This window comes from Mobula hypostoma, chromosome 19, assembly GCF_963921235.1.
Source record: "Mobula hypostoma chromosome 19, sMobHyp1.1, whole genome shotgun sequence".
Classification (NCBI taxonomy): domain Eukaryota; kingdom Metazoa; phylum Chordata; class Chondrichthyes; order Myliobatiformes; family Myliobatidae; genus Mobula; species Mobula hypostoma.
Window position 1 is genome coordinate 58383359 of NC_086115.1, and position 14828 is coordinate 58398186.

The following is a 14828-nucleotide window of genomic DNA, read 5'->3' on the forward strand; positions in this document are numbered from 1 at the left end:
CCAGGTTCAGTATTCGGAGTAAACATGGCATCCACCACACAGGCATGCCCCATGCAGCTCGACAATGTTGCTCCAGACCTCAGTGGGTGACAAAGAAGAGGGAGCAGCCGCAGATGATAAACACTTATCATCATCATTACGTGCCGTGTTGTATGACGTAGGCGATCATAGTCCTATGACCATGATGGTTCTTGGTACATTTTTCTACAGAAGTGGTTTGCCATTGCCTTCACCTGCGCAGTATCTTTACAAGACAGGTGACCCCAGCCATTATCAATACTCTTCAGAGATTTCTGCCTGGTGTCAGTGGTCACATAACCAGGACTTGTGATATGCAACAGCTGCTCATATGACCATCCACCACCTGCTCCCATGCGTCACCTGACCCTGTTTGGTAGGCTAAGCGGGTGCTACACCTTGTCCAAGGGTGACTTACAGGCTAGCGGAGGGAAGGAGTGCCTTACACCTCCATCGGTAGAGATGCACCTCCATCCCACAACACAATGCTAACACTGCCAGTTTCAAAACCCACCTTCCAGCCTATGACCTCTGTTAATCTCACAAGCTGCACATCTATAAAGCAGAGAACACCATTTAAAGGAATCAATAGCTGCAATTATTAGGTGCTGGTTCATTCCTTCTATTGTGCCAATATTACAAAGTTTTGGTGCTGCTAGAGTCCTTGAAGTAGCTAAGGTTCATAGGAAGTGTTATGACAGTGGGGCCAAGAGCACATCGAGGCAGCAGAGCCCGGGTCTGAGAGCAAGAAACAATCTACTGTTTGGCCGATTGAAGCGCTGCTCCATATTGAAAAGGTCAGGGTGTCGGGTGCAGGGGCAAGGGACTGGCTGGTGTTCAGCTCGCTGCCATTATATTCTGTAGCTTCAAAACATTAAATTAATTCAAAAGATGATGGGAGCCCAAAAACCTGGGTGTAACTTCAATTTTACTTTAAGCAAGGTGCACACGTATCACTTGGCAGCACGATGATGTATGTAATTAACATATTTTTACATTTAACACGTATTTTTACATATAGCTTCGAGGATGTGGACTCACTTTCATGAGCTTCAATTCTGAATGTCATTTGCTTACTTTTACTGTTTGCACGATCAGTTTTTTTCCTGCGCATTTGTTGTTTGATGGTCTTTTTTTAATGGATTCTATTGGGTTTCTTTGTTTTGTGGCTGCCTTTAAGGAGATGAATTTCAAGTTTGTGTATAGTATACCTACTTTGTCAGTCAATGTACTTTGAACTTAGAATGTTAAAGGTCATTTTTGCCAACCTCTGTAAATCCAGATATTAAGAACAGCTCAAAACCTTATCTGGGCAAGTGTGCAGAATAGACTCTTGAAATAACAGGCAAGACTCCAAGTGTCTTGGCCCAAAACGTCGACCATACTCTTTTCCATAGGTGCTGCCTGGCCTGCTGAGTTCCTCCAGCATTTCGAGTGTGTCGCTTGGATTTCCAGCATTTGCAGATTTTCCCTTGTTTGTGACCCTCAAAATAACAACCATTAAGGAGGAGAAGGAAAAGAAAGGCTTTCAGCAGGGAACCAAACTCACCCAGCATGTTTAGAAAGCAACCTGCCTATGTGAAGCTCAACAAAGAACACTCTTAGTTCTGTAAGGACGTTCCTTCTGAAAGACTAAGCTGCCACAGATGAACAACACTGCTATGAAGTTAACACTGCCAGGCTGCAAATCCACCTTACAGCCTATTACACTCCAGCCTCTTACCTCTTACCTTAGCAGAGGTAAGAGGCTAGAGTGGAGAATAGAACAAGAAAGGGGAGGGAGGGAATTTTTTTTTGCCAGAAGGAGAAATTTCCTTCACTCTGTTAACCTCACAAGATACATATGTATAGAGCAGCTAGAGAACGTCGTTTAAAAGAATCAGTAGCTGCATTTCCTAGTCAAATCTGCCATCTGCTGTGCCCACAATCGCAGACTTCAGAGCAGGACAAGGACTGCATTGTTAATGACTGTCAAGGAGATTGAAGAATTGACACACTGCTGAAACTGGATAAATATGAAACATTTTACGGTTTATAAATGTGAGAAATGCGGCAAATGCTGGAAATCCAAAGCAACTCACACAAAATGCTGGAGGAACTCAGCAGTCCAGAGCAACTTTTGGAAATGAATAAGCAGTCAATGTATTGGGCCAACACCCATCTTCAGGACAGGAAAGGAAGTGGGAAGACGTCAGAATAAAAAGGTGGGGGCAGAGGAAGGGGGATAGCTAGAAGGTGAAAGGTGAAGCCAGGTGGGTAGGAAAGATAAAGGGCTGAAGAGAAAGGAATCTGATTGAAGTCAGTTGACCATAGGAGAAAAGGAAAGAGGAAGGGACCCAGGGGGAGGTGATAGGCTGATGAGAAAAGGTAAGGGGCCAGAGCAGGGAATATAAGAAGAGAGAAGGGGGAGGGAATTTTTATTTTACTGGAAGGAGAAATCAATATTTATGCCATCAGGTTGGAGGCTACCTCGGCGGGATATAAGTTTTTGCTCTTCCACCCTGAGGCTGGCCTCATTGTAGCACAAGACCCACATGGACCAATGTGTCACAATGGGAATGGGAATCACAATTTAAATGTTTGGCCACCAAGGAGTTCGGCATTTGGCAGATGGAACAGATGTGCTCAATGACAGTTTATATCGAATAAGGAAGGTTACTGGGCACCCGGTAGTTAATTATACCTGTTTCTGATTCCTGAAGACCAGCTGTCAAAGGTAGCATAATAGGCCACCAAAATGTCACTGACATCACAACGCAGGCACAGTGTGTCAAACCTGGGATGTACAATGCATGAAATAGATTCCCTTTCACCAAGAGCAACCAATGATAAAAACCCCATGCTCATGATTGCTCAATAGCCAGGCAGCAGTATTGGTACTGGTGTCCTCATTCTGTGATGGTCCCATGTTCATCTTCTCATGTGGTGTGACCATTGTTTGATAAACTGGCATTTAGCAGCAAAAACTTAATTATCTGTGAAATGATTGACCTATTAAGCCATTTTAGAGTGCGGTTTAAAGTTAACCAGTCTTCTGATGAAAAGGAGTCACAATTACCTTTCCTTAAGTGGCATTTATATGGCTTTTACAATTCAATAATTTCATCGTCACTCATCATCATCATCGTGTGCCACGTTGCATGACATTGGCAATCGTGTTCTCGTGACAATGACTGTTCTTGGCAAATTTTTCTACAGAAGTAGTTTGTCATGCCTTCTCCTGGGCAGTGTCTTTGCAAGACAGGTGACCCCAGATATTATCAATACTCTTCAGAGATTGTCTGCCTGGCATCAGTGGTCGCATAACCAGGACTTGTGATACGCACCAGCTGCTTGTACGACCATCCACCACCTGCTCCCATGGCTTCACGTGACTCCTTCCCTCCATTAGCCCGGGCAAGGTGTACCACCTGCTTTCCCCGCTCCCCTCGATCAGTGTCACGTGAAGCCTTTCGAGCAGGTGGTAGATGGTCATATGAGCAGCTGGAGCATATCACAAGTCTTGGTTATGCGACCATTGATGCCCCAGACACTGCCCAGAAGAAGGCAATGGCAGACCACTTCTGTAGAGAAATTTCCCAAGAATAATCATGTTCATGGGGGCCTTGATCACCTACATCATATGGAATGGCATATAATGATGATGATGACTCAATTCCAAGCACTATCTTGGGAAGAGATCACCAGGCAGGGAGAGAAAAAGATTCAAGAAAGTTCTCAAAGGTTCTTCGAAGCATTCCTACTCTTGGCATTCTCTTGCCTATGTATACACAAAGTGAAGAAGTAGCTCTGATGGTTCATAGGGAGCACACAGAAGAACTGAAGAAGCAATGGCTGAAGTGTGTCACCTCAGAAACTGACTTCCCACCTGCCCCATCAGGAACCTCACCTGAGCAAGAGACTGCAGTTCCCACCTTGGCCTAATCCCTCAGCTCGTTGCACACTAAACAAGACTGAAAGAAGAAGCTATGGGGAAAGTGGGAAAACAGTTGAGGACTGGAAAAGGAGGAAGAAGAGGAAAAGAACCATCAGGGACCCCCATCATCCACACTCTCTTCTTATTTCTGACATTGGGAAGGAGGTACCAGAGCCTTGGTTCCCACACCCACCACGTTCAGTAACGGTTTTACCCTGCAATCATCAGGCTCCTGAGCTATCGTGAATAAATTCACTCACCTCAACACTGAACTGATTCCACGACCAATGCACTCACTTTCAATGACCCTACAACTCACGTTCTCAATGTTATTTATTTGTTTATGTGTTTATCATTATTGTGTGTTGGTAATTTGCTTAGTTTGTCTTCCTTTGCACATTGATTTTTTGTCAGTCTTTGCATGTAGTTTTTCCATTGATTCTGTTATATTTCCTCGTTCTACAGTGAATTCCTGCAAGAAAATGAATCTTAAGGTAGTATATGGTGACAAATACTGTACCTTCTTTGATATCTGCGGGAGGAGAGAGAGCAGCGTGCTGCGCGTGTGCAGCCCTCCGGTGAAAAATGATATCGTATCTGTTAAATAGGGGCCGTGGACAATTCTGATTTGATGGAGAGGGACGTGAAAGCACAGAGGAACATCTGGAGAAATTTCTGAAACGCTCGTTCGCTGCTGTCATTACTGCGTGGTCGGGAATCTTCTGGAGGCTAGGCCTCAAAATTCCCGGCTTTGCCTGCTGTTGGCGACCGAGATTGAGGTCGAATCGTTCGGACAGAGATGGCGTTCAGTACTCGGTGTCGGAGAGCTGATTCGGAGGCTCGAAGTTTTCGGATGACTCAGAGACGGATTGTGGTCGGGCATGGCAGGGAGAGTTTTTCTTCCTTCTCCCGTCTGCATGAGATGTGGGACATTTGAGAGACTTTGAACTTTTACTGTGCTCATGGACTTCTTCATCAAGTTATGGTATTGTTGCACTATTGTAACTATATGTTATAATTATGTGGTTTTGTCAGTTTTTTCAGTCTGGTCTGTCCTGTGTTTTGTGATATCACACTGGAGGAAATATGGTATCATTTCTTAATGCATGCATTACTAAATGACAATAAAAGATGATTGCGCGTCTTCATAATCTAATGAATATAATTTAAATTTAGTTTGAACTGATAATAAACTTAATTTGAACCTATGCTGAACAGGTCAAAGGGTAGAGGTCAGAAAAGGCTTGTCCACCGGTCTTCCAGGTTTCAGGGGTTTCAACCCTGACTGATCAAACAAAACTGTTACAGAAACAGCAATGCGGAATCCTTCTACATCTGAGTGCAACAGTATTCCTGAGTCTCCACCCAGAACTTGCATAACCAACAGTAGTGAAAGCTGAGGGGAGGCCAAATTTAGAGTATTTGGAGTATTGTGTGCAGTTCTGGTCACTTAACTATAGGAAGAATATCAGTAAAATTGAAAGAGTGCAGAGAAGATTTACTAGGATGTTGCCAGGTCTTCAGGAGTTGAGTTACAGGGAAAGATTGAACTGGTTAGGACTTTATTCCTTGGAGTGTAGAAGAATGAGGGGAGATTTGATAGAGGTTTACAAAATTATGAGGGATATAGACAGACTAAATGCGAATAGGCTCTTTCCACTTAGATTAGGAGAGATAAATATAAGAGGACATGGCTTTAGGGTGAAAGGAGGAAGGTTTAGGGGAAATATTAGGGGGAATATTAGGGGGAACTTCTTCATTCAGAGAGTGGTGGGAGTGTGGAACGATCTGCCATCTGCTGTGGTAAATGTGGGCTCACTCTTAAGTTCTAAGAATAAATTGGATAGATACATGGATGGAAAAAGTCTGGAGGGTTATGGACTGGGTGCAGGTCAATGGGACTAGCGGAATAAAGTTTCAGCACAGACTAGAAGGGCCAAATGGCCTGTTTTCTGTGCTGTAGTGCTCTATGGTTCTACTGGCACAATGAGGGAAGCCCTGAACACCACCAGAGATGGAAGACCTTCACTGCTGCCCTAAACGCCAGTGGCATAGTGGGCAGTAGAGCGAGAACTTTGAAGAAGGGAAGATCCAACCTGAACAGTCGTCTCTGTTATAGAATGGTAATATTTAGGTGATTGTTCATGAAAAGAACATGATCATGGATGGTGTATGGTATATCTTAAGTTACTATGTTATTTGCTTTACGATGTCAGTTTTACAATGGCTGCATTAGAAAAATCTTCCAGCCCATTGCTGATGCTCACCTTCCTTCTGTCTGGACTTGTCCTCTAACATGTCTAACCTAAAAACCAAATTTCCACTTCAGCAGACTTTCTAAGTCCTCTGCAAAGTGCCCTTTTCATACATCAGGCATCACTGAAGGCCAATTCTGAAGATAGACTTTGGCCACCTGATGGTCAAAAGTTAAGTAGACTTTGCTGAAGAACCTTCAATGGTTTGAGAATTGATTGCTTAACAAGGAAAACCTCCCCATCACTTATGGTGAATTCTGAATCAAATATGACCCAGCGCTAATGCAAAATGAGTTAGACCATTGAAAAGGCTAATAACATTTACAAACCACGATATACTTTAAGACTTCTCTCACCTTTAATGCATAGTTTTCTTAAATTAGACAAAAATTACAATTTAAAATTATTTAATGCATGACTGAATAGAAAATTAATAAAGAGAAGTACCTTGTAGTACAGAAGGTGCATTAATTATGTATGCAAAGTTTTTGACTAAAAATTAAATGTAGCTTATATATAATGTCGGGAAAATGTGCCATTTAAAAAGTAGGACAGCAATTAGCCATGTGAGCATTTTATTTTTCACTGAGTTTCATCTTGAACCTTTTTGCTTGAAGTATTTCAGTTGCATCTGGCATCACATCTGTCCGCTGAAATTCTTCTGTACTCCTGTTTGCTTGAGCTCGCTGATAACAAAAAGGAGAACGTGAGCTTTTGGATTCATGCATAATAATTCTGTGTTAATACATTTCAGTCACATTCCATAAGACATCAATCATTTTGCAGCGCAGCCATCAAGAAAGCACAAAGAATAGCTCCAAGCATTAAAACTTCAGAAATTTAGGGTACTTTAAATTGTCCTTCAATATAATATGATCAGACCCCTTCACATCATTCTGAGTACACAGACATATAAATGATTTCTTGTAGTTTAAAAGGTACTTATTTAACTTGGTGCTCCCCTGGGGAGTCTCATCTGCCAGAGGACACATCTGAAGCCAGGGTGCACAGTGCACTTTTGTATTCTGCCCATTCATTTCAAGGGTTCGTGTTGTTCATTCAGCTTTTTGAAACGTGAGCAAACTACTCACCAGAATTATTCCCAAAGTTCCAGTTTAATATTTCGTATTCAAAAGCATTGATCCTTGCAGGAATAGATGTAGGTCAGCAAAACTCCAAATGCATAAGCACAGCTTAACCTGAATCTGATATTTATTAAGATCTTCATTTGACATCAGATGTTGAATGTTAAGTACGATATTCTTAATTCTCTGATGCTTTCAGTTTGACTGTGGCTGTCATATTAAAGCTTTATTTTTGGTGAACTCATTTCTTATCACACTCAATATTACTCAGGGAACATACAGCTTAAATTTAGATCATATATTATCTGGTTCACTTATATGCTTTCAATGTATAATGTTCCTTTAATGAACCTATGCCATTGATGCACAGATTCAGAGCTGTTTCTTCAAAGCACGGAAACCACTAATACATCAGACAAAAAGAATATTCTTCAAAAGTTTATGTGCTGCGATACCTGGTTGTCTATCATTATAAAGGCAGAGAAATTTCACAAAGTGCCTCCTGCTCCACATCACCACACAGATTCTTGAAGCACATCTTGTGGACTTACAGGGTCAGAGTAGGAGCACATCCTGGTTATTCCTGCCAAATAACTTGACGGGTTTTGGTTATGGCAATATCATGTCAGTGAGAATGATTTTATACATATACTGATGACAATAAAACAGAAAAGTACTGGGCACACTCACTGGTCAGGCAGCATTTGTGGAGTTTACATTCTAGGTCAAAATGAACTGTTAACTCTCTCTCCCTCTCTGTAGCTGTAGCCTGTTTTACTCAAAGTCTCTGGCATTTTATTTCAGATTTCCAGCAATTTTTGCACTGATGATGATGGTTTTGATGGGTATCTTATCATCAATAATTATTGACTGACCCAATAATTTGTCACATGCCCTAATACAGGGGTTCCCAACAATGTTCCCTCCAATTTGTAATGACCAGTGTGCACAAAAATCTTTAATTGTGCAATTTTTGCCCAGTGACAACAACATGTGCGCACTGAATAATCTCTTCAATAAAAACAGCACAAATAAGCCAGTTTCAAAATCTGCAGACAAATTGTCGCAAACAAGTTAAGTTCACACCGTCCACTTCAGAAACCGGAAAAGGAAATGTGATTGTGTATGATCGTGAAATATACTTAACATGCCAATGAGGTAGAGGGGGACAACCTTTTGTGTGCGTTTTAAATTCCTTTATGCGCTAGTCGCAAAAGCTGTGTGTGGGCACACGCGCACACCTCAGAGGGAACATTGGTTCCCAACCTTTTTTATGCCATTAAGTCCTACCATTAAGCAAGGAGTCCATGGGCCATCGGGTTGGGAATCCCTTTCTTAATGGGGCATGCATTGAAGGTGAAAGGGGGTAGGTTCAAAGGGCATGTGAGGGGTAAATTTTTTACTCAGAAAATGGTGGACGTCTGGAATGTGCGGCCTGGTTTGGTCGTAGAGGCAAATATATTGAAGGCTTTTAAGAGATGTTTAGATAGGCACATGAATGTGAGGAAGATGAAGGGATATGTTCTGTGTTCTAATATAACATTACTCACCATGAATTTCTCATACTGAACAGCAGCATCCTGAGGGTCCAGCCCTTGTGCGTAGGCCATGTTAGCAGCACGCCTGGCCATCTCAACTTTATGGTAACCTGGAGGTGTCCAACCAATCCCACGAGTCCAGTTAAGGTCAGATTTGTATGCAACCTAGGAAAACATTTACAGTCAAACAAAACTCCAGCTCACCCTGCCCCACAGTCACTCAGGACATAAAAGCACTTTGCAACATCTTACACTACAGTATGGACTCCAGTAGTTGGTGAAGAGACTTATGACTTCAGCATTTATACTGAATTTGCTCATTTATGCCTTCATATAGTTCAATCACATTTTCCAGTTATGTTGGCTTCTTTGATGGGTTGAATGGCTTAATTCTGCTCCTATGTGTTATGGTCTTGTATATTGTAAACTCCTCCAAGAGCACCACAACCTTGTCATTGGGCTTGGAGGCTTGTGTGCCTCAATGATGCGGAGAGCTATGTTGGCTGGAGTCAGGACTTCATGCTTTGGCTTCTGGTAGGGTCACCATGCCAAACAATTGGAAGGGTAGAGGACAGACTAATAGTGGTCCACCAGTCCTCCAGGTTTGGGGGTTCAGCTCAGGGCTAACAACTCTGACTGCTGAAACAAAATTGTTATAGAAACAACAATGAAGAATCCTTCTACATCTGAGTATAATGGTATTCCCGAGTCTCAACCTGGGACCTACATGACAGAAAGCAGTGAAAGCTGAGAGGAATCTACTGACACAATGAAGGAAGCCTTGAACATCCCCTGAGATGGGGTATCTTCATTGCCACCCTAAATGCCTTTGGTATTGGATTTCTGAATGGTCCATAGACACTACCTCACAATCCCTCTTTTGCACAATTTATGGTAGCTTATAGTAATTTGTTATGTCTGCCCTTTACTGCTACCACAAAACACAATACATTAACATAGTGATTAGCACAACACTTTACAGTACAGGCGACCTGGGTTCAATTCCCACTGCTGCCTGTAAGGAGTTTGTATGTTCTCCCTGGGTATGTTTCCTCTGGATGTTCTAGGTTCCTCCGAAGTCCAAAGACTGTGGAAGGTTGGTAGGTTAATTGGTCATTGTAAATTGCCCCGTGATTATACTAGGATTAAATCAGGGGATTACAGAGCGACGCAGCGTGAAGGGCTGGAAGGGCCTATTCTATGCTGTATCTCAATAAAAATAAATTAAACAAATTTCACAACATGTCTGTGACAATAAACCTGATTCGCCATATTACCAAGAACATATGGCCATCCTTTGTATAAGGACATGGATACTGAGCTTGGAACATTCCTATTTTTCTCATGTACAGTTTTAACGAACTCCTTACCTGACCATTTCCAGTCGAGGGCCAAAAGAATTGTTATGGTTCCTACATGCTGTGACATAATAAATACATACTAAATGAACTTATTTACAATGTAACTACATGGCTTTGTCTGATCCATGCTTCATAAGTGTATAGAAACCATATACAAGGCTGCTCCCCCTTGTCCTTGCAAAAGAACTTTCCTTGTGTTTTCAAACTTCTGTTCAAGATTGTTTAAGAAACCAATCGTCATTACTTACATCACTTTGTAGTTTGTAAGCTTCTCGAGCATGCTTCACGTTCAGTTGCTCCGGGTCACATGTCCAATGATGGAGGTGCTGCCTGTAGTTAATATTACTGGCTTGCTCCTGGCTTCTTTTAGCTTGTACAAAGCCAGGCTGGTCCATGTGTATCCGGTACTTGGATTTGCCCTCCTCAAATTGTCTCTTGTATTCAGTTGCACTCTGGAGTCTACTGGCAGCCAGGAAATGTCTCATTTTTCTGTCGTCGTCAACAGTGCGGCAGCCTATCTGTTGTCCTCTCTCTTGCACAAACGCCTGCTTGTATTTGTACTACCAGAGAAAGAAAGCTTTTAAAACCAAATGCTTTTACATGCATCTAATGCTATAAAGATCAAGCTTATAATTTTATGTCAAAATCATTTTATCTATCAATACAATGCTACCAATTCTAATTCTGAGCAGTCATTAAAATTTATATTTAAAATTTGTGATTGAGAGCAAATACTCTTTTATAAAAGACAAACACAAATAGTCAATATTGCTTTTGTGTACATTATGTGGACCTCCAAGAGGACCACAACCTTGACATGGTTTGGAGGCTTGCATGTCTCAATGACCCAGAGAGCTGTGCTGGCTGGAGTCAGGGCTTTATGCTTTGACTCTTGGTAGAATCACCCATGCCAAACAGGGCGAAGGGTAGAGGTCAGACTGAGAGTGGTCCACCGGTCCTCCAGGTTTGGGGGTTCAGTTCAGTTTAGTTCCTCAGTCTTCACCTGGGACTTGCATGGCAGACGGTAGTGAAGACTGAGAGGAAGCTACTGGCATGATGAAGGAAGCCCTGAACACGGCCAGAGATGGAGGATCTTCACTGCTGTCCTAAACGCCAGAGGCATAATGGGCAGTAATAATATAATAACATTATGTGAAAACTATTCCAAAAATCTAATGCATTCAATGATATTAATCAAAAATATTGCATGGTAAAATCTTAGTAAATTTTAAAAGTAACAGACTTCTTAATGGATTGCATCTCATTAAACTTTTGTGATTCAGACATTAAGAATCTTTTAGTTTTTCTTATCTTCAAGCACGTAAAACGTAGTAATCAGTTAGTATTTAATGTAAACAGTAGATGCAAATTGAGATAAAATGTTCACATTTTAAAGGAAATAGTTCTTACATCACTGGCTATTTCCCTGGATGCTTTGGCGGTCTGGAACGGAATAGCATCCAGCCGAAGGTCATAACCCAATGCCCTTATCTGTTCCCAAGATGTCTTGTAAGCTTTCTGTAATATTAAAATCAACAGTTTATTTTATGCGATAGAACATCTCTCACATCTGGTTCTCATTACCACACTGGAGGTAGCATTTTCAGTTCCCCGCCAAAACCCTGAATGAGTAGCGAGAGGTGCTCAAGGCTGGTCTGGAATGGTTGGTCCTTTAAAGAAACAGCAATCACCTTCGTGTTTGAGCTGAAATCAGGAATCCAACAAAGTAATATCAGATATCAACTGCTGGCAGTAATCCACAAAATCGGCTGTCTATAACAATTACTATTCACCTCAAGTTCATATTAAAACCTCACTGTCACCAAAAATGAATGGTGCGGTGAAATTAACAGTGTTATATTATAGAAAGCTGCTTATTAAATGAAAACCTTCACTTCAATCCTCTGGCAATTAGTTACTTTTCTGTTCCAACTCTTCTCACGCATAGGTAGATATCCAGCAGCTCAGTCAGCATCTATGGCAGAGGTTCGTGGCCCACCTCCTTAATAGTATCAGTCCATGGCATAACAAAGCTGGGAACCCCTGATCTATGGAGAGGAATAAACAGAGTTTCAGGCCGAGACCCTTCATCAGGAATGGGAAGTAAGGCCGAGACCCTTCGTCAGGAATGGGAAGTAAGGCTGAGACCCTTCATCGGGAATGGGAAGTAAGGCCGAGACCCTTCATTGGGAATGGGAAGTAAGGCTGAGACCATTCATCAGGAATGGGAAGTAAGGCCGAGACCCTTCATCAGGAATGGGAAGTAAGGCGGCAGATGCCAAAATAAGGAGGTGGGGCAGAGCAGAAGAAGTAGAAGATCATCTGTCACCTCCCAGCTTCCACTTCATCCCCCCTCCCCAAACCACCTGGCTTCACCTATCACCATCTATCTTGTACTCATTCCCCTCCCCACACCTTTTTATTCTGGCATCCTCCCCCTTTCTTTCCAGTCCTGAAGAAAGGCCTCAGCCCAAAACTGTTTATTCATTTGCATAGATGCTACCTGACCTGCTGAGTTCCTTCAGCATTCTGCGTGTGTGGTTCTAGATTTCCAGCATCTGCAGTATAGAACCACAGAACCATAGAAACTACAGCACAGAAACAGGCCTTTTGGCCCTTCTTGGCTGTGCCGGACCATTTTCTGCCTAGTCCCACTGACCTGCACACGGACCGTATCCCTCCATACACCTCCCATCCATGTATCTGTCCAATTTATTCTTAAATGTTCAAAAAGAACCCGCATTTACCACCTTGTCTGGCAGCTCATTCCATACTCCCACCACTCTCTGTGTGAAGAAGCCCCCCTTAATGTTCCATTTAAACTTCTCCCCCTTCACCCTTAACCCATGTCCTCTGGTTTTTTTCTCCCCTTGCCTCAGTGGAAAAAGCCTGCTTGCATTCACTCTGTCTAGGCCCATCATAATTTTATATACCTCTATCAGATCTCCCCTCATTCTTCTACGCTCCAGGGAATAAAGTCCTAACCTATTCAACCTTTCTCTGTAACTGAGTTTCTCAAGTCCTGGCAACATCCTTGTAAACCTTCTCTGCACTCTTTCAACCTTATTAATATCCTTCCTGTAATTAGGTGACCAAAACTGAACACAATAGTCCAGATTCGGCCTCACCAATGCCTTATACAACCTCATCATAACGTTCTAGCTCTTATACTCAATACTTTGGTTAATAAAGGCCAATGTACCAAAAGCTCTCTTTACAACCCTATCTACCTGTGACGCCACTTTTAGGGAATTTTGTATCTGTATTCCCAGATCTCTCTGTTCCACTGCACTCCTCAGTGCCTTACCATTAACCCTGTATATTCTACGTTGGTTTGTCCTTCCAAAGTGCAATACCTCACACTTGTCTGTATTAAACTCCATCTGCCATTTTTCAGCCCATTGTTCCAGCTGGTCCAAATCCCTCTGCAAGCTTTGAAAACCTTCCTCGCTGTCCACTACACCTCCAATCTTTGTATCATCAGCAAATTTGCTGATCCAATTTACCACATTATCATCCAGATCATTGATATTGATGAAAAATAACAATGGACCCAGCACTGATCCCTGTGGCACACCGCTAGTCACAGGCCTCCACTCGGAGAAGCAATTCTCTACTACCACTCTTTGGTTTTTACCATTGAGCCAATGTCTAATCCAATTTACTACCTCTCCATGTATACCTAGCGACTGAATTTTCCTAACTAACCTCCCATGCGGGACCTTGTCAAAGGCCTTACTGAAGTCCATGTAGACAACATCCACTGCCTTCCCTTCATTCACTTTCCTGGTAACCTCCTCGAAAAACTCCAATAGATTGGTCAAACATGACCTACCACGCACAAAGCCATGTTGACTCTCCCTAATAAGTCCCCGTCTATCCAAATGCTTGTAGATTCTGTCTCTTAGTACTCCCTCCAATAACTTACCCACTACCGACGTCAAATTTACCGGCCTATAATTTCCCGGATTACTTTTTGGTCCTTTTTTAAACAACGGAACAACATGAACCACTCTCCAATCCTCCAGCACCTCACCCATAGACACCGACATTTTAAATATATCTGCCAGGGCCCCTACAATTTCAACACAAGTCTCCTTCAAGGTCCAAGGGAATACCCTGTCAGGTACTGGGGATTTATCCACTTTAATTTGCCTCAAGATAGCAAGCACTTCCTCCTTTTCAATCTGTACAGTTTCCATGATCTCACTACTTGTTTCCCTTAATTCCATAGACTTCAAGCCAGTTTCCTTAGTAAATACAGACGCAAAAAACCCATTTAAGATCTCTCCCATTTCTTTTGGTTGTGCACATAGCCGACCACTCTGATCTTCAAGAGGACCAATTATATCCCTTACAATCCTTTTACTCTTGATATACCTGTAAAGGCTCTTTGGATTATCCTTCACTTTGACTGCCAAGGCAACCTCATGTTTTCTTTTAGGCCTCCTGATTTCCTTCTTAAATATTTTCTTGCACCTTTTATACTCCTCAAGCACCTTATTTACTCCCTATTTCCTATACATGTCATACAACTCTCTCTTCTTCTTTATCAGAGTTGCAATATCCCTTGAGAACCAAGGTTCCTTATTCCTATTCATTTTGCCTTTAATCCTGACAGGAGCATACAAGCTCTGTATGTTCTTGTGTTAAGG

General features: G+C 42.2%; 1 protein-coding gene across 2 annotated transcripts in view; it reads right to left on the reverse strand.

Moving 5' to 3' along the window:
- Window positions 1-6539: 6539 nt before the first annotated feature.
- nrap (nebulin-related anchoring protein) overlaps window positions 6540-14828 on the reverse strand; it is a 119342-nt gene continuing 111053 nt past the window's right edge. For both annotated transcript variants that reach the window (XM_063071983.1, XM_063071982.1), the window contains 4 exons: window positions 11584-11691; window positions 10422-10733; window positions 8825-8977; window positions 6540-6875 (listed from right to left, as the gene is read on the reverse strand). In XM_063071983.1, the coding sequence (XP_062928053.1) occupies window positions 6765-6875; window positions 8825-8977; window positions 10422-10733; window positions 11584-11691 (684 nt within the window). In that variant the 3' untranslated portion in view covers window positions 6540-6764. The remainder of the gene's footprint in view (window positions 6876-8824; window positions 8978-10421; window positions 10734-11583; window positions 11692-14828) is intronic.